The sequence below is a fragment of the Diadema antillarum genome, unplaced genomic scaffold (genome assembly GCF_040938485.1).
Source record: "Diadema antillarum isolate AM-2024a unplaced genomic scaffold, OU_Dant_1.0 seq00000030_RagTag, whole genome shotgun sequence".
In the NCBI taxonomy this organism is placed as follows: domain Eukaryota; kingdom Metazoa; phylum Echinodermata; class Echinoidea; order Diadematoida; family Diadematidae; genus Diadema; species Diadema antillarum.
The window spans coordinates 57470-77548 of NW_027271146.1; the positions used below are offsets into that span (position 1 = coordinate 57470).

A 20079-nucleotide genomic window follows, 5' to 3' on the forward strand; every position below is an offset into this window, starting at 1 on the left:
AGCTTATTAGGAGTATGTTTACTCTCTTGTTGTTTGGGCTTATCTTACGGATAGCAGGCCAAACTGCGGCAGACACAATTACTATCACGCCATCCCTACCAGTGGAAGATATCGTTTTTTTCTAAATGCAACAGAGAATTTCGCTCTAACCTTACCCGTCGTCATGGAGCGAGCTCCGACACCATGAAAGCCGCGCATCTTTTATTTTGATTTATATATATCTATAATGATCGACATTTTGCTTTTAGCGCATCACCATATCGCTTGTCCTTTTTCGAGTAAAGTCTGCAGCGCAGAAGAGGTGTGTTGTAAGCAGGAAAAAGGCTGTGTGTTGTAATTTTGATCTCCTTCATCGCTGTCCCATGAAACGTGCATGTGGAAGAATACAGAAATAGAAGTCGATGACTCGTAATTCGTGTATAAATCCTAGTGAGTGCATTCCTACCGTGAAAGCGCATTAACAAAGGGAGAACATTGCGAGACTACTACCAATACATCAACAAAACTTGGAAATCTAAGACAAGTGGACTTTATTCTTACTCCGTCACCTGTGTCGCTGAGCTGTAATCGAAGATAACAATGATGGTAGCCAGAACCGTGTGCTTCATTGTCTGGATATCGGTAAGTGACCCCACACAGCCTTGCAAAGATTTAAAAAAAAAAGATGCCACGCAGTATAATTTTCCTTAAGAAAAATATTTTCAGAACTCTTATCCAGCTTGAGTTGTTGCATACTGGATTGTACAAGCACTCTCTTTCCCCTTTTCTGACATTGCTTCTACACCGTACAAGCGTTACTGTAGAACAGTGGGTAAATCAACAGTGAAATTGCCAAGGAGACTGTATGGAAAGAAAACCCTCTCCGTAGAAAGGTGATGATACCCCACCAACAAAGCAGGATTTCGGCCGTTTTACAACATTGTTTCTAGTGTATCAGTTGGAATATGGGTGGAGTGAGTGAGAAAATAGAAAATTGCATATTTGTTTTGTAAGCCTCAGATAAAGAAGATATCCTACACTATAGAAGGACCCCAGATTAACAATGTTCTCTCACCAGTTTGACGTCAAATGTTCATAGTGTGAACGTCAACAAGGAAATGTATTCTATCGATATGAACGTGTACGTCAGTCCTGTCAAATGACAAATGCTCTATCAATTAATAGAATATCTCTTTCTGGAATGTGCTCTATTGTTTCTTAAGGCGTCGGTTTGATTTACAGATATATGTACACACACACATATATATATATATATATATATATATATATATATATCAGGTAATTCTCAAATAATTCTCCTTAACAACGTCAGTTTGTATAATCGAATACCCGTTAAACTCTCAAGCATCAATGTATTGCTTGGTGGGTGCCACGAAAGCGGCAATTGTACTGCTCTGATCATAAATCAACAATAACAATTATGTAGTCAGAACACACATACATTCAATGTGCGGATGACATCACAGTATGACTGAATTTTTGTAGTTAAGACTTAGGATCTGTCATACATCCAAAATAACATTTTGTTTAAAAGGTGCAATTGTCGTTCGTATTATCTAATGATTAAATTCATGTGTTTTATGGTGATAGTGAATCTCTGTAACATCACATGTTGTTGAGGTTACAATTCCTCACCCTTTCGTCGAAATCAATCATATCCATGCCTTCTTCCTTTGGCAAATGAAACTGATTGTAGCAGGTAATGACCCAGAATCACCATGTATCATTATTTATAGTCAAACTCGAAATCTTCTACTTTGTAGTCAAAGCTCAATAAAGACAATGAAGTTGAAACTCAGGTAATCTATTGCCTTTATCATTACCAAAGATCAGTCAAACTAGTAAAATAAATGTTTTGTATCATTTTCCGACGAACAAGATCAAGTGATTTCTTGCTGTATTAATAAAACTATCAGCTCTATCATGAGCATAGTTTGCTATATTCGCTGATAATAATCAATCATTACAAACCGTGACTTGGCAATCTAAGTTTACATCCCAGTAACTTGCATTTTATGAACATAATATTAAACATTTCGCATCATGGCTTAGAGCTCTAATTTTTTTTTCTGCCCACATTTTGTGTGTATTTATGAAAAGAATCTTACCTATGACTGTTCAGAATGCAGTATTTGCAGGATGCTATAAAGGATAAAGTAGTATCAACAGAAAAAGTAAAGGGTTAAAATCAATAACAAATTCGATTTGGAAAGAGATCCAACTTTTACAATGTGACACTGTGTCACTGTAAATACGGCTTCGAGAGAGCAGAGAATAAGGAAAGAAAGAAAACAAGAAAGGGATGTGGTAGGAATGTACATACAGGGACAAAGTACATAATAATACATTATAAATGTCTTGTACATTTCAACCGTATTTAGAAGACGTTTGGATCTGATATAGAATGGCAGAAAAATGAGAGCCCATTGTTTCATGTTTTATTTCATTACCGTGTGAAAATAATGATGGTTTCATTTTTTTTTTTCACGCATAGTACTCTATGTTTAACCGAAGACGGTGTCCTTGCGGCTTAGCATTTTTCTTTTCTTCTTTTTTTCAGCGGGGAATGAATGTATCATTTATAATACATTCGTGCAAAATAGAAACAGAAAATGGAAACTTTGAGATAGACAATAAAAACTTCGAATTTTGTCGGACAGCTTAAGACGATTAATATACACTGTATATACTACTGAGTTGCATTCCCTACGGAAACTGTGTGTTGCTTTTTGAAATAATAATAGCAGCAACATAGCGACACTGTTTGTCAGTGTACTGATGACATTGCTCCTGAGCTGTTATATAGAATGTGTCACTGAGGCCAAAACATTCAGGGAATTTGATGTAATTACTTCACAATTCTCCTGTTGAATAAGAGTGGTAAGTATCATAGAATATAAGTATCTGGTTACCCACTACAATCTACCTTAAAAAGCCATCAATTATTTGCTAAGTTATTACAACTCGATATTGATGAAACGCGAAACACAAAGCTCATTCATTATTCGATTGCAAGTGGAGATCGGATTGTGAGGACGTCAATACATGTCAGTGAAAGTCTATTGAGGCGAAGAAATTATCAACTCATTTAATTGCGTTTAAGATAGCGACTGATATTACTCTTTCATCAAATATTCAAACTGCAATAACTGTCTTATGCATCAGTTTGATTTTAAAAAAAGGTTCCCCTACTCGGTTTCTTTTTATTCGTTCTATCTCTTCACTGGGATAGCACTACTAATCTGTAACAGTGAAGGTCAATGTGCGTCTTACATATAGGACACTCAAACAGGAACATGATTTCTCTCATCCAAACGGTTATCCTTTAGAGCCTAGAAATTGCCCGTTTTAAGAAGATTTGTAAATAAGGACCCTTTGACACTGTGATGAAAGTCATTCTGAAGTAAGATACAAGTGTTTGGGTTAAAAAGATCAGGAAGAAATAAAAGCAAAATAGATCAACAAAGAGTGGATACACAGTACAGCTGTACATTAAAGTATCAATCAAAATGAAAGATCGTAAAAAAATAATGATATGGATAAACCCCGAAAGAAGCGGATATTGGGACGGGGTACTTACGTGGTCAGGGGTAACAGGCGGAACAGCACACCATGTATACCATTGTTTGTTTGTTTCATCAATTCTAAGAACACAGTCACTAAAACAAAGGAACAATGGAAACTTTTTTTTTTCATATCCACGCTACTGAGCAAGAGTTTACCGAGGGACTGTACCTGTGATGACAGTGTTTACCAAAAACAATTCCGGGCGTTCTTCTGGCTCCTTTGTGTGGACTATTCCAAAGACAGGTTTCGAGGTTGTAACTCGATATAGAATATTTACTCTGTGACGTGATCCGTACACTGCCGATTATCATTAACAAGACGACTGGACGCCTCTGCCTCGGCCGTGCTCCGTGAGCCCGTGTTGATTTCGCTGATTTCCGCGCCCGTTCAGACGTCGTCAGGCTACCTTTCTCGCCGGGATTTCTCGGCAGCATTGACAGCAATACTCTATACGTTGACTCTTGTAAGAAAAGTAGTTCAAACATAGGGGAAAAGGCAAACGCAAGACTAATTGGCCTGAATTTACAATTCTGCTGATATTTATGATCTCAACGGTCATTTCATGAAACGTACGGGTATTCTTACGTTGAATTTGGTTTGACAAAGAGTAAAATCTACGTGGTTTGAATATTGCTTGTCAGTAAATGTGAGCAATGCGCTTGCTTCACAAAGTTACACTAGATGTTCGGTAATGGAATTTTGAGTCGCTTGATCTAGCGTGTTTATCGAACCTTTGTTGACAGAATATATATGATTTTTCTTTAAAGAAATTTTTATTCGCTAGTATTTCTTGAAAAAAGTAAAGGAACGATATCTAAAAGGAGAGTACGACGAGAGTCCATCACCCTTCGCACTCAGGAAGGTTTTCTACCAGCTTGAATTAATGCTTCTCCAAGTTACAAAACCCGGAAAATGATATTTACTTTTAAAGGAAGACAAATATCTTAGCAGCTACAATAACAGCAACAGATCTGTGAGAACGATAAACAAAATAGTTGAAGGATGAAGAATTTCCTCCTCTCACTATCGTGACATGAAAGGCAACGGAATAAACGAATTTTTCAATATCTACAGTTTTGTTTAAATTTCTTTTCGCCATAATTTTATGGAATTGGTTCAGAATAATGTCATCAGAACTCACGATGCGCTGAAAAATTTGACTTCCTTTAACGAAGAGATCGTCATGTTATTCCCAGTGGCTAAAACCAAACACAAAGTTATTAAGCTTCTCCTAGAGGATGAATAATCCTTACCAAAGCCACATGTTTATAGTATGACCGCAGAGATAATTACCATATAGAAATTCACTAGTAGCAATTAAAATCAAGAACATGTAAACCACACATAGTCAGGTTTTGCATGAGTTCATGAGCTCATGAATTGTACTGAATTGTCAATTATTTGATAATATTGTATTGCTTAAGTAATTTTCAAGATGATACTGTGTAACAGATTTTTGGCGGCAGAACAGATATCACGTAAATGTATGGTCGTGTGCGTGTGCGTGTGTACGATGTAGATTGTTATCAGTAGATGTGATATCATTGCTGAGAACAAAACAGAAGAGAAGAAGTATTCTTCCTCCCTCTCTTCTAAAGAGAAAAGTCAGCTCCATTCTCAGGTTTCATCTCTCTATTACACAGACATAGCCCCCTGAGTACGACTGATTTAAAGTGTAATCCTGATCGCACTCTGTTCGCCGGTTAAGTGAACCCATCCAATTGTTTTCATCAATCACCCAGGTGAAGGTTATTCTATCATCTTACTTATTCTCTTCCTTCCTCTTTGCGCTATATATTTCGTCTACATCGTTCCTCGCTGCTCCTAGCTGGGGTGGAAAAAGAAATCACATTTTGAAATGGGCCCTTCCATCGCGTGGTACATCTTCTCTTATCACCATGCCATACTCACCCATACGAGCTTTACCTCATTTCTTAAAACGCACAACACTGCACTAAATGTAGAAAATCCATTAACTGCAAATGTTATTATGAGAAGGGGGCGTTTATGGCTGGAAAGATGCTTGTACGCGGCGCTGGCGGAGTATAAACCTCCTCATTATAACTTAGCATTGACGTTGTCTCGTAGACGATGTGTTTTGGTTTCCTCGTCCGATATGTCATTTTTTTCTTCTTACGAGGCGCACATGCTACCGTAGGAATAAACGCATTTGATTTATCTTTTGGTAATCTTCTTTAGTCTACTTGGTTGTCATTTTCCACCTGTTTGTCAATGTCTTTATTGTATGTTTGCATACCTTCCTACTATAATGCTGTTAAGGTGAACGTTACAAACATGGTTACTGCTTAGGAAATATTCATTTTTCATCGATTGGTTCTGTTTTGTTTTGTTTTGTTTTTCATGTGAGGAGATGACTCGATAGCCCATGGGGTCCAGTTGGATGTGCAGACCACTTCACCGGGTTATAATACGCATCCTGCTCTTTGCGATGAATGAATGAAGCGGGATCCTTTACGTGCATGAGATGTGACTCTGTCACACTGGTCGTGACTTCCATTTTATGTCCTAGTCGAGGGACAGAGTGTTTTTGCCTCTTGCTAGAGGGGACGGTATGATTACACACAGCATTGCTCAGATAGACTCGCGAATCGAACATTTGGATTGGGAGGAAGACGCTCTACCTACTGAGCCAAATCACCGCAACTTGATGGCTAAGGTGTTTTTGGATTATTGTGTTGTCACAATTAATTAACCTAAAATAAGCTATAAATCAAGTTCATTATTAGCAAGGACATCATCAAGATACATGTATTGCCTCGATGCGATGTGTCTTCATCCTGTCAACCATAAAGCAAAGGCAACAAATTTTACATAGAAAATTGTTACCTTCTCATTTATTTGCGCATAAAACATTATATATAATAAATATATACATATCATATATCATATATATATATATATATATATATATATATATATATACATATATACATATATATATATATCATAACTTGATGGTATTATCTACCTGTTCATGATGTGGCGATATATTTCCTACACTCGAGCAAACTCGAGGGAATCTTGGGAAAAACGCAAATAGGATTGAAGTCTCGCATGTTTATTGACACTTATAAACATGAGTGTGTAAAAATAATCGAGTGTAAAAACATGTTTATATTAACAAATTGTATAATCAAAGGGGAATATCGAGGCAGTCATTATTCCTACCAAAATTTAATTGATTGCAACTTTGTCGTCTGTGCGATAGCTACACATCACACTCTTTTTTTTACATGTCGACATGGTTATATGAACAGATTTCATCGATAACTTTTAATGAGTCACATTACTAACAGGCTTCTGAGGAAGCTTGTCCTTCCAACTCAGACCTGTGCGATAGGCGCATATCAAATGGCGCACAAACACACCAGCGCACAACAACACACCAGCTCAAACCAACACACTGGTGCAAACCAACACACCAGTGCAAACCAACACACCAGTGCACACCAACCAAACGCACCTTCGAGGACAAACGAGAATGTCGCCGCAGACTAAATAATTCAAAGCGATATCACCCACTACGTTCATTAGTAAAAGTAACCGGGCCCAGGGGAGTATTTTTTATTACATTGCAGGGGAGCACGTATCCGATTCACCCACTTCTATTTTTCAAGCTGACAACTTTTCAATTAAGCATGGTAATGACAATCGTGTGTTTATGACGAATCGCTACAAATATTTTGGTAAAATATGTATAAAACAATTTGTCTGCTTGTTTGGGTTGTTGTTGTTTGTATAAAGTATATGTGTATGTGTGTGTGTGTGTGTGTGTGTGTGTGTGCGAGTGTGTCTGTTTCTTTTTTTTTTTATAAATTGAAGATTAAGGCTTTAATGAGGATGCCGGCCGTTGAACACGGAATGACGAGATAATAATTATTCTAGGATTTCGCAATCATTCCTACTGACCGTTTCTCCTTCGAGGATCAGTTGAATCATGGAGCTTGTTGAATATCTATAAAGTTATTCATCTTCAGGTAGACATGGCAACACAGTTAGAGCAAGGGAAAAGTGATAGATATCAGTATTCATCATGAGTATCCCCATTGTATTAACATAGATATTCGGTCTTAATAGTATGCTCTTGATATGAGGTAAAGTGCGGGGATTACACTTTACGAGGATTTTCAAGTGCACATGTACTGAACCTCTCTAACCTCTGGTAACACAACTAGATCAGGGAAGAAAGATAGATATCGTTATCTATCATGATTACCGTTATTATCGTACCTCAGGAGAATCGACCTTAACAGAGTGCTTTTGATATCATACAGTGTGCAGGCACAACACTTTGCGAGGATCTTCAAGTGGACATGTGCTCAACCTTTTTAACTTCTGGTCTTATGTTTTAGAGTTGTGTGCGTGTGTGTGTGTGTGTGTGTGTGTGTGTGTGTGTGTGCGCGCGCGTATGTGTGTCCGTGCTTGCATGTGTGGATGTGTGTCTTGGTGCTTGTACATTTATTCTTGCACTTTACGTTCATTCTCATACAAATTATGGTGAATATTCCATCATACACGCATGCGCAGTAGAAAAATAATTGATCGACAAATTGACGAATCACAAAACATTTACAAGCCGGTTCGAGTTTTATCGGATGTAACAACGACACATTGCTCAAGAAGACACTGTAGAGAGTGTTACTAGCCTTTCACCTTGCTACATTAACATGAGCAATTTAATGCAGATGTCATGCAAGTATTGATAGGTGCGCATTATGGAACTGTACACGAACGCGTGTTATCCCCCCAATCGTGAATATGTATTGCCACTCTTTACTGACAATACATTTCATATTGAAATGCAGCCAGTTCTGGTCTACTATGTATTATAATTTATATACTCTGCTACTAGCCTGTTCATTATCTATTTACATGAGGAAAAATCGTAAATTTCATCAACGTTACATAATATGTTATCAACTCTCTCCAGCACATTAGAAGAAAACAATAGACAAAATCAGACATTTAGGCATCGTAAATTCTCTCGTTCGTTTTCCCCTTTTCAAACTTAAGCCTTGGTGATTGATGAGACTGATACTGCATATAATATGGCGCGAGATGCATCGTTAACTAATACTTGGTCCTCGCGATCCATTCCTATTCTCATTTAACGCACTCGCGCCAACACACACACCCACTCTCTCTCTCTCTCTCTCTCTCACACACACACACACACACACACACACACACACACACACACGTAAAGAAAATGAAGCAAATTATATGTCAAACATTCTACAAGGTGTTGATTTTGTGACTTTCTTCGTGCCAGTCATGCCAGTGGGGTGAAAATTGAAATGATTCGCATTTTTCTCGAGACGCCTTGTCTTTCATAAGACGATCGCCAGAAGACGATTGCATTTCCTGAAGACCCAGTTCCTAGGAGCGAGCTGACAAGAAGCCATGGTGGTTTTTCATTGGGTAGCTATCATTATATCGCCTATACTGTCGCATTTTTCGGCGAAAAAGAAAAGACACAGAACAGAAAGAATACCTTGTTTCGGGTTTGCTCTATTAAGCAAAGGCCTTAATTCACATGTTTGCTCAATCGTACTTAGTTATCGACTGGCTAGAAATATTTTTTTTTTCTTCTCCAGTGTATCAAATCTAAGTGTTGTTACTTGGTTGCTTTAGGCGATCGTGTGCTTGCCTTGTTCTTAAAACGTTTAACTTGTTTGTCTTTTAACATGGAATTCCATAATCTTCGATTACGTCGATATTGAAATGAATTTTACTACATGAGTTCAAGTCAATTTAATATGGGACAGAAATTCACCCTTAAGTTCATTCCCGTTCCACGTTAAAGGAAATAGACAAATATGATGCACGGAACACTAGATGTTTTATCAAAATCATTTTACAAAATAGCGACAACACTGCGAAACCGCATAGTATAAAGATATGTTAAATTGGTGATGTCATTTTCTCATAATTCGCCAATCGACCTATCCACCAATCTGCACAAAGTAAGTTCCCTCCTTCAAAGGAAACAAAAGAGATAAACGTTTATTCTTTTAAACAATCAACTGACCTGCAGGTGATTTATATCAGTAACACTGTTTGACATTGTAGATATCTTATTCTTTCTCTTGCTTTCTGGACTAAGCTTTCCTTTTCTCTGTCTCTCTTTTCTGTCCTCTCATACTCTTTCTCTCTCCCCCCTATCTTTCTCCTTCTTTCTGTATATAACTCAGTCTCTCAGTCTCTAACCCTTTTATTTTTTATATCATTTTATAATCGCTTTCCCAGTGGCCATATTGGCTGCTGAGGAACGAAGAGAGATCATAATTGATTCCATCGACATTTCCTCCGTAATTTTCGCTCGGTCTATTTCGGTATATTGTCGATCCACAAAAGGCGACGTACTTTTTCGAATCAATGCGGCTCAAACCCAAGTAGCCTGCCCTTCTGTTGCACATAGCTATTAGCCCATCCTACGTAATCGATGAAAGCAAACTTCACAGGTGGCCAAGGAATTCAAGCCAGATGTGAGATTTTTTTTTTCACTTTTCAGTCGCAGGGTTGCAGTAAAACTTACTGAAGTTCTCATCCGCAATATGCCATTTCTGTGGTGTGTTGAAATTCTGGTTATGGTCGTTCACAAAGGAGTGCCTGAAAGGAACCATGCAATGCATACATTGCTGACTTGGGTTGCTTAGTAGTGCCAATATTTCCACTCTATGTCTTTTGTTTATCATATTTATGACATGAGAACATGTACGTTAGGCTCAGTTAAGGGAAAGGTACATTCCAATGTTCATTTTACTTGTATTAGTATTACAGCAGTGATTGGCAGTTCAGATGTCATCGACATAATCGTGGTTTGGAAGTTTTTCGTCGGCGTCTCGAAATAATCTGCAGAAAAATAGTGGAATCTTATTATAAGAATATATCGCATGCAATTGATTGACCAGGGTAGTATTAAACCAATTTATATATTCAACATGCATTTGCATTGCGTAGGTCCTTTGACAGCCACAAAGCTTGCCGGAGGCTTGACCTAAATAGCTTTTTCTCCAAAGGACATTTTCCTTTAAATGCAATATTATATTGCTCGAATGAAAGCCAGGAGAGGGAAATAAGAAATGTGTAAAGAAACTTCATTCTAGTTTTTTCTGAACTTGAGAATAAATTAAAAACATTGGCTGGAGGAAGTATTGTACTGTTCAAAGTGTCAAAATCTGTCTGCTTAGCTAGCATTCCTAGTCTTCACTTCGAGAATCGTAACAGGCTTACTAAAAAGCTATGCATTGGTACTGTTTGTACGTCCTTAATAGTAAATGTTGTGTTGGCGACGAGAGTCGCCGTGGGGTGTATCACTATGCACACTGAACGGAAGCAACACATATGGTGGAATTATTATTTCCAATTCGTTCCTAACAATATATACCGAATATACTCAAATTGTTATTTTTTCAGACTATGAACTGTGTCATCGGGTCGGTATCGGGTAGGTGACAAGGATGTACAACTGTAAATACGGAGACTTACGTTGACGTGTACTGTCGAGCAAATGCAAGATATTTAATGTGCACGATAGTGCAAAGCGTTTCCTTCAACCACACCGATGTAGTTGACGAATGATAACAGTGGTATACGTATAGCTTGCAAGCAGCTAACAGCCAATCAAACCATTATGGGAACAATGTGTCAGCGGTAATGACTGTTTTGCAATTGACCTTTTCTGTTAGCAAGTAATTAAAATCACACGCATCAATCAAGTATGAGTCATTATGGTAATGGTCATCAACATATTTGATCAGCCCCTTAATGATCTTGCAATCCATTAAGAGAATTTACAATCTGTTGTGTGCGCAGCAACTTGTAGTCTACAGCTTTCAGACACTCGACAGGATGAAGCAGCTTTTTTAACTATTTGTGCGTTGTGGTGTTGGCCTAATGATTCGACAGTTTTACCGGACAAATGTTCAGTTTGTTACTTTTTTCTACATTTTTATGTCTCATTCACCATATTTCTGCATTTACTTGGGGTCATAATAGACTATGAATATTCTTGTACGTGGGGCTGTTCTAAAGTGAACACAGTAAAATGACAAACGGAATTTATGATAAGGAAATTAGAACTGGCAAATAAAAGGTAACTTCCACAAATGATTCTTCAAATCGAATCATATAATTATCAGATTCTCAACAAAGTCACTATGTTTTAATCAAATAGAGATGTGCCATATGAAAAAGTCAACCAATAGTGTGAAACCTCTGCCACTTATCAATCTTCTTTGATAGATAACATCTGTTCATCTGGTACGTGAAAGAATTTTCGAAAATCGAGAGAAAACACATGCAAATATGCCAAGTAACAGAGTTTCATGTCCTGCCGAAAGTGAAGACAGTTTGAACGTCTGCAGGATATAGGCTAGCACACTTCCATCAGAAGCAAAATAAAGAAAGTGACATCAACCACAATTAGGTAAAACAAAATCACATGCACACCCACATGCTTATACAAGCCGTACAGATGTTAAACCGAATAATGACAGCCACCCGCCGCCAACAGCTATAAGCACAGATGATCTACAACTGTCAAATCAAGTCTTGTAGCAACCAACGTATAACCGTATAACCAACGGATAATTTCGTATAACTGTACTTCCCTCGTTTTCAGTCTCTTCCTGATACTATCCTGTGTTGTGCTAGAAAGGAAACCTGTGAAACAAGTGAGAAAAGATGTGATTAACAGCAGGCTTCACACTTTGCTTATGTGGCTTCCATGCTGACCTTCCTATTCGACCTCGGTACCCTCGTCACCCGGGAGAAAGCTCGCGGTCATGACCTCCATCTTGCTTTCAGTCCCTGGTGATAGCATGGAATCTCAGCTTTCTGAAACCTTTTACTTCTGTTGATGATAAAGTTCAGATAGAGCATAGACCTGAAGGTCTATGGATAGAGTTTAATGCGTCTATTCGCAATATAACAGTTTAGAAGAGAACAGTTAAACAATCTCGAGAGAGTGTTGTTTCTTTAAGACGCGTGAGTGGATTGTTTCTGAAATGGAAGAGTGTCACAATCTTTTTTTTTCCTCTCTCTCTCTCTCTCTCTCTCTCTCTCTCCCTCGTTCTTCTTTTCACAATGCCATAAGTGACTACACGTAAAATTCACTGAGAGTTTATATAGGTCTCCAAAGTCCCGGATATTCGTCGTGGCCTCTATAGATCCACAAAAGCCTTGTTTTACATCATGAGAAATGTATATCATGAACAAAATTAATAATGCTTAGCCGCAAGTTCAAAAAAAAAATGTCAAAAACGTCAATGTCCCAGACATTCATTTATTTTAACGCAAAACCACAATTCAACGGGAATAGTTGTTGAATTGTTCTTTATCTGCATCGCCTTTGCTAGTATGGATCTCGGAAATCGGTGTTTGAAAAAGAATGAGGACATCATTTAACATCACGTTTATATCATACCATATCATATTTTAGGCTGACGTTTTGCTAGAACTCTCATTCCGTATATTTTGCCAAACATATGAGTGCAGCTCAGCCCAATGAGCTACAGTGATCGAGTGTCTCGTCCTGTGTTTGATTACAAGATACTATGATACATGATAATTGTGTAGCAGTTGTAGACAGAAGAAAAAATGGAATAAGAGGGACAGGGAGAACTAACGATGGGTGAGTAAATACAGATTTTGATTTAAAGGGTGACATACATATAGCAGCAAAACATCATACCCAACACAAAGGAAAGGCAGGGCATCACAAGCTTTCTTGGGACCGGACGAGACGACAGAAAAAGGATGGTCGGAGCATTGTTTATGAGCAGCTACCGTCGCCGGGCACCATTAAGTCAATTCCATCGCTTCTAAAGTGCATTATTTTGTCCACCAAAGCTTTAGCTCGACCTTTAGAAAGCGTCTCAGCGCACCAGCCTGCACAGAACTGAACGACTTCATCGCCAGCACCATGGATAAAGTAGTAGCCAACGTCGTTATCTATTCTCTGCTTCAAGATGAGTGAAGAAAGAGAGAAGAAGAGAGGGCGGGGAGGGGAGGCAAGCAATAACGGAACACATTTCACATTATGAATCCAAAACAGCCACGTTTTGTGCCTTTCTAAAACTTTAAGCAAATTAAATAGACCTGCCTAAAATGGCTTGGTCTAGTTTTGAATGATGTTTGTTACTGATTCTGAATCCCAGACTACACTGGCTTGGCAAATCGCGGGCTACGTGAGGGATTAGAGCCGTAAAGATGTGTATGTCTTGTAAATCTGTCTATTCGACATCATAACTGAGCTCATAATTACCGATAAACGAAGGTTGTTCGCAGTCGCATGATTGGCACGTCTCTCCGCTCGTAAATTGATATTTTTTTAAGACATGCCATAAAGGCATGGAATATTGATGCTTATGATTATAGCTAATAAAGGAGGAATGCAGTGGAAAATGGCACGTTTTTCTAGGGAGGGAAATGAAGGAATCAGACATTTGACTCAATGATCCATTCCGCCTAACAAAATTCCGCTCCGCAACACATAATAATCTTTGTCACTATTTCATGCAGTATACTTCAAACCTGACTTTACAGGTATGTTGAAATTTCGTTATTGTTTTCCTCTTCTTCTTTTTTTGCAGCTAAATAGTTGGATTGTCCAGTACGAATAAATATTTGAATTCGGTTGGTCATTACCCTCATTTTTTTTTTGCCTTTTTGTCTAAAATGAATACTCACACGGACCAGATAATAAACAAGCAAACAAACAAAATCGGTAATGCCAAACACATTTGGCAGTTGGAGTATAGAAGGACCTGATACAATCATGAGCCATGGTTGATACTAAGTAGACCCTCTTCGAGAGAACATTGACACATTAAGCGTTACATCCCCGAATCCCGTTCCTTAATTATGCTGGATCAAATAATGATTACATAATAACCAAAATATGACCAAAAAGTATCTTTAGTGTCCATTGCCACAGTGTGGTGCAATTGTATGTTTCATTACAACTGCCAGGTAGTAGATAACATTAGTACGTCGTACCTATTAAGCAGTGGTAGAGTCATGATAGAGGCAGAGCGGACGGGGAAATGACTCGACAAAATAGGGTAGTAGCCTCATTGCTCACGAAGGCACATCCAATACAACGGAAAGTCGGGAAAAGTCCAGTGGGCAAAGATCTACGGACATAATAAGTAGCAACAACTGACTTGGCATTCATTCCTGCACATTCTGTGAAAGATGCAAAGCGCATGTCTTTTTTCGCTTCGAAAATAATTCATTGCTGTTGTTTCTTATCTCTTGTCGTTTTAGAGCTTGGCATTGATATACATGTAGTGATAACATTATGTGTGCACATACACATACAATACATACACACGTAAAGAGAGGGCATTTCATAGATAAATTCCTTTCAGAAAAGAAAGTATTACATTTGTTTCATGTCACTTGCAATACAGTGACTGCTCTGTGTTTCCGTTAATTTTAAAAATAGGGGTCTCGCTCTGACCATTTAAATAACCATAAATTATTTAGTGCTATTGAACTAATTTACGTGGTGGAATGGTCACGATCAAGCCGAACAGTTTGTGAAAAATGGACACAGTAGTTAACAATTTCGTCTAATTTCCTTTTTAAAAAATGTTAAGAGTTCTGTAAATTAATTTCCTACCCAAGAAACATGCGGAATAGGTAAAAATGGAAAAACACGTGTACGTCACGAGTTCGACACCCACGAATCATATAGCACACGAGGTATACAGCCCACACGTTATACAGCCCACGAGATATACAGCCCATGAGTCTATTCACTGTGTATAGGCAAACAAGACCCGCGAGTTCGACACAAAGCAAATAAGGCGTAAAGGCCCACGAGTTTGACACTAAGCAAACAAAGCCCACGATACCTACATATTAAGCCCCGTGGTTTAATGTCAAACTCGTGGGCTTCTTTTATTTTTCTAAATATTTCTCTTTGTTTTTTAATGATGCCGTATACGTTATAGCATGTCTTTTCCATTTTGCTTTGAGAATGAATCAAATGAATAAATGACAATGCACTGTTCTGAATGTCTCCATTTGTCTCACTTAAACTTTTCAGTTCATAAATCATTTCGAGCAAGCTGTTGTTGTTTTTTGTGAGTGATTATTTCTTTTGTTTTATGGATATCATTTTTTCTAAACGTTTCGTACCATAACAAGTACCATGCATGGTTGAATTTCCTAAAATTGAATGTGTACAATATTGGCAATAATATACTGTAGTTCGATTTTAAGTTCTCTGTTTCGTACGAATGCCCTTAGAAACGTCAGTAGCATGCCCTGTTAGAGGGCTATTTACTATTATTGTTGTTGTTATTATCATTATTTTAGTTGAAGGAATTGAATATAAATGAAAGATTAATCAGCTTAAAATAGAAAAAAAAAACACAGATTCTGTTTCCATTTCAGCTTTGGTCACTGAAAGGAATAATGTATTGATTAAAATGTTTATCCCTCTAGAATGCAAGACATAGAGTGCGTTTAGCTTTATTTACACGTATTCAGCATTATCTTCTGTTACCAACATGAACGCCGCTTCTCCGAGTTTTAAGTTTAAAAGAAAGTGATTTCAGAACCCTGTTTCAGTTACCATGGAAAACATAATGTAAACATACAGGTAGAGATAACAAAAGATCGGCAGATAATACCAAAACAACATCCAGAAATTCAGCGTACGTTTCACAGGTTAGTCAAATTGTTTGGAATTTACATGGGTAATCATTATTTCATGTGCCGGGGCGATCGGCATTGTGTAGCGTGGACCGCCTGTCTTTTCGGTCAATAGCTTTCAGCTGTGTGTATGAGATATTCCAAACTGACGTCGCAGAAAGCTCAAAATAAGTCACAGCCTTATAACCAGCAGAAATAAGTCTACCTTTGATATATGAGTGTTATTGAGGTGCCAGGTCCTGTGGTTACAATGCTATATGGTGTATTACAAAACATACACCGGGATTTTGTTTTTTCTCTCAGGCAGTAATGTCAGCTTATTTGTGATATACAATGGCCTGGCTCCTTAATTACAATCAAGGTTGGCAACACAAACAACATTCGATTAATTACAAGCCAATATGTAGCCCTCTACCGTGTGTGTCGTGTCGGTGATCAACCAGGATATTCTACTGGCACGCTATATATAACGGCCTTGCGCGAGGATGGCGGCTGTAGAACTAATTAGCTGCACGCTAATTGAATGTGACTATGGTGTTAACGAGAAAAAGGCGCAAGGTTGGGTGAATAATTTTGACGCGAACGTTTCGTTTCACTTTTCTCTGGCTATAGATTATAATAATTGCAGCACCTTGAGTGTGAACTTTCATTTGAAGAATGGCCTCAGACAATGACTGCTGCCTATCAAGCCCTCTGCGAATTTGGTTGACCGAGAAAGTCAGGTTTCATTGATGCAGTAACTCTACATTGAAATCCGCGACAAATTAGGACAGTAGCCCATTTATGAACGTGCCAGATCTGCTTTTGACTGACAAATCCTCTTGCACTAGCGTCTATTTGGGAATTTCCTACCCTAAATATGCGATTTTCTGCGTCTTACGTGGACTCCGCATATTTGGGGTGGCGAATTTGATCGGGCGTGACGAGTGACGGGAAAGGCAGCGTAAACAGAGACACTCGCGCCTTACCGATAAGCCAAGTCTATTTACCCATCTCCTGTTACACTCTTTGGTCGTTGCTGCACTTTCAACGAGTTGTTATCAAATGTTACAGGTGGCCTGCCATATATACTTGCATGCGTTGTATACTACTGTGTACACGTCATGCCGGTGACTATGCTGTGACGCCTTGTTTAGCATCATTTTTATGAGTAAATGCTTAACGTTTTCCTATAAGAAGCATAGTGTTAGATCAATACCGTTACTCCTTCACTTGAATCTTCTTTGTTCATGCAGTGTGTCGGAGAAGCGTCCAGGGTGTTTGCATTCAATTGTGGTTCTTGAGTTTAATATCTTTACCGACATTTAAAACTACACATGCCGCCGAATCATATCCAAGTATGCCCTGTATTCTTCATGTGGGTGTGAAAAGAAATGAAAAGCATAATATCAAACACAGCGGTAAATTGGCTGATAATGAGCCATTGCGGTTCAAAAATATTGCCAGCAAATGTCTGGAAAAGAAACGTCTCCCTTTACATAAGGCTCATGTTCTGACAACGTGCGGATTTGTTCATGCTTAACTGTGGCAATAGATAAATAAAGGGAATGATGGTTGCATGATATAGTTAGGGATAAAACTTCATCAGTATTAGTCACAAGCACATGGTCATGAAACTATGAAGTAGTGTGTGAACTATTGTCGTGAATCGGGGCTGGATGAAATTAGTCAATGCAGAGCTGAAGCGTTTATTAGGATTATGTTAAAAGTGTTTATGATACTTTTTTCGTAGAATAAGTGGTCATAAACGTTGTGGAAAAAAGTGTAACCTCTCATACTCTCTCTCTCTCTCTCTCTCTCTCTCTCTCTCTATGTATATATACATATAGGTATATACTCTCTCTCTCTCTCTCTCTCTCTCTCTCTCTCTCTCTATATATATATATATATATATATATATATATATATATATATATATATATATATATAACATGTAGTTACGAAATACAAAGTTACTTGAACTCATTTTTCAAGTATGCCAATTGTCCGTACATTCAGTTGAACTATTACACTCATCAGGCCATTAGAACTGTTACAGTCCATTTGCCGAATTTTATTTCTACCTCAAATCATTCATTAATGTTATCATTCGTTGCATCCTCAGAACCGGCAGGCAATCATTTTGCCCCCCCCCCCCCCCCGAAAAAAAAAATGATAATAATAATAATGATAATGATATATAAATAAATAAATGATACCATTAGCTGTACTTTTTTGTGAGGAGTGCAATCCTCCAGCATGGAAGAAAGTCAATTAAATCTGAAGACTTAATACATAGACTCACATCCCGTTACTCGTGAGACAGCCAGAAAAATCCAAGCATCTATGCACTCCTCTAAAGCATACAATCAAAGATGAGCTATCATTTTCCTGTCGATGCCTTCAGTTGTCGGCAATTCCACGAAAAAAAAAAAACTTTTTCTGAAAATCATAAATCTGCAATAATGTGAAAATGTATAATTTACAGGGACAAATGCTAACTTGTCAAGTTCTCTCAATTGAGTGGTATTTTGATACAATTTAAGTACGTTTAGACATTTTTGTCTTTAAAAAGAACAAACAAACTTGAGACAATAATATTATTTTCAAAAAATGCTAAATCTTTGACTCTCACATATTCATCAACACTTCAGAATGAATTTCAAGGTAATTAATGGTTAAGAATGGACCCAAAAAAAAAATAATATTAGCTTTGTCTTAGACAACAATTGTGCTGAAGTATGAATATCGGGACTTTAAAAAGTGGACAAAGTTGTAATGTCCGTAACGCTACATTTGTGAACCTGCACAATAAATGCCGAGTCTGTTGTACACAGTTATCAATCTTCAACTTAAACAGGACCTGAGCACTCATGTCAGAAGAAAATATTTTTACTTAATGCTTCAATTCATATTTTTTCCAACATATACTCATAGAGGTAAATAATCGTGTCCAAAAAAATTAATGTCCGTAACGGCAAGCATTTTGTATAATATCTATCAAATGATTTAGAGTAAGTAATCACAACTCGGACTGTTAACATTTCAGGATAACCTGATAGAATAAACCATGAATGGATTCACAATGATTATGCTGGGTTGTTGGAATAAACCCACAAAGCCACACAAAATCCTCTGAATGTATAATGTCCGTAAAGCTGGAATTGCCCTTCATTTAAAGGCCCTCTGACATTCAGTTCTGGTCATGGAACCATGATGACTTCTGATGATGTGCTTACGTCTTCATATAACAAAGTCAAGAATTGCTTGATTGAAATCTGCATCAAATGTTTGTAATCATTTACTCTTTCTTTTTTTGGCTTTTCTGCACCAAAAAACTCTACTTCAAAAATGTATCTTCCCCTTCGTGATATCATCAACAATAAAGACAGCTGGAATTACTAAAATACATCATGTTATGCATATGTTATGTTACCTTGCTATAACCAGGTACATAAGATTACAATTCTAAGACAGGTGCCTACTTGGTGATAAGAATAACATAACGCCCGTTTGACTATTAGTAACTCAGATCTGTCTTCGTCACAGGATACCGACATTCTTATAGGTTATAGCAGTACTATATCAGTTAGTGTTCAAATTATTCTGTCGAAGATGGTGTGCATTAACCCTAACTAGGCCCTTAAGAATTTTTTTGAAAAATTAACTTCATGGTATTTTAGATTACATCATAGGCAATATGAAAAATTAACTTCATGTGCCAATTTTCGTCGCGATTGCGCGGTCGACGGCCGAGATCTGGGGGGGGGGGGCCTGGGAGCCCCCCCCCCCCCCGGCTCTATCAACTACCTAAATAGCCCGGCCTAGTTAGGGTTAAAT

General features: G+C 37.9%; 1 protein-coding gene across 1 annotated transcript in view; it reads left to right on the forward strand.

Moving 5' to 3' along the window:
- Positions 1-237: 237 nt before the first annotated feature.
- The window catches only part of LOC139725261 (atrial natriuretic peptide receptor 1-like), a 281503-nt gene continuing 261661 nt past the window's right edge, over positions 238-20079 (forward strand). The window contains exon 1 of the mRNA XM_071636348.1: positions 238-621. Coding sequence (XP_071492449.1) covers positions 580-621 — 42 coding nt within the window. The 5' untranslated portion in view covers positions 238-579. The remainder of the gene's footprint in view (positions 622-20079) is intronic.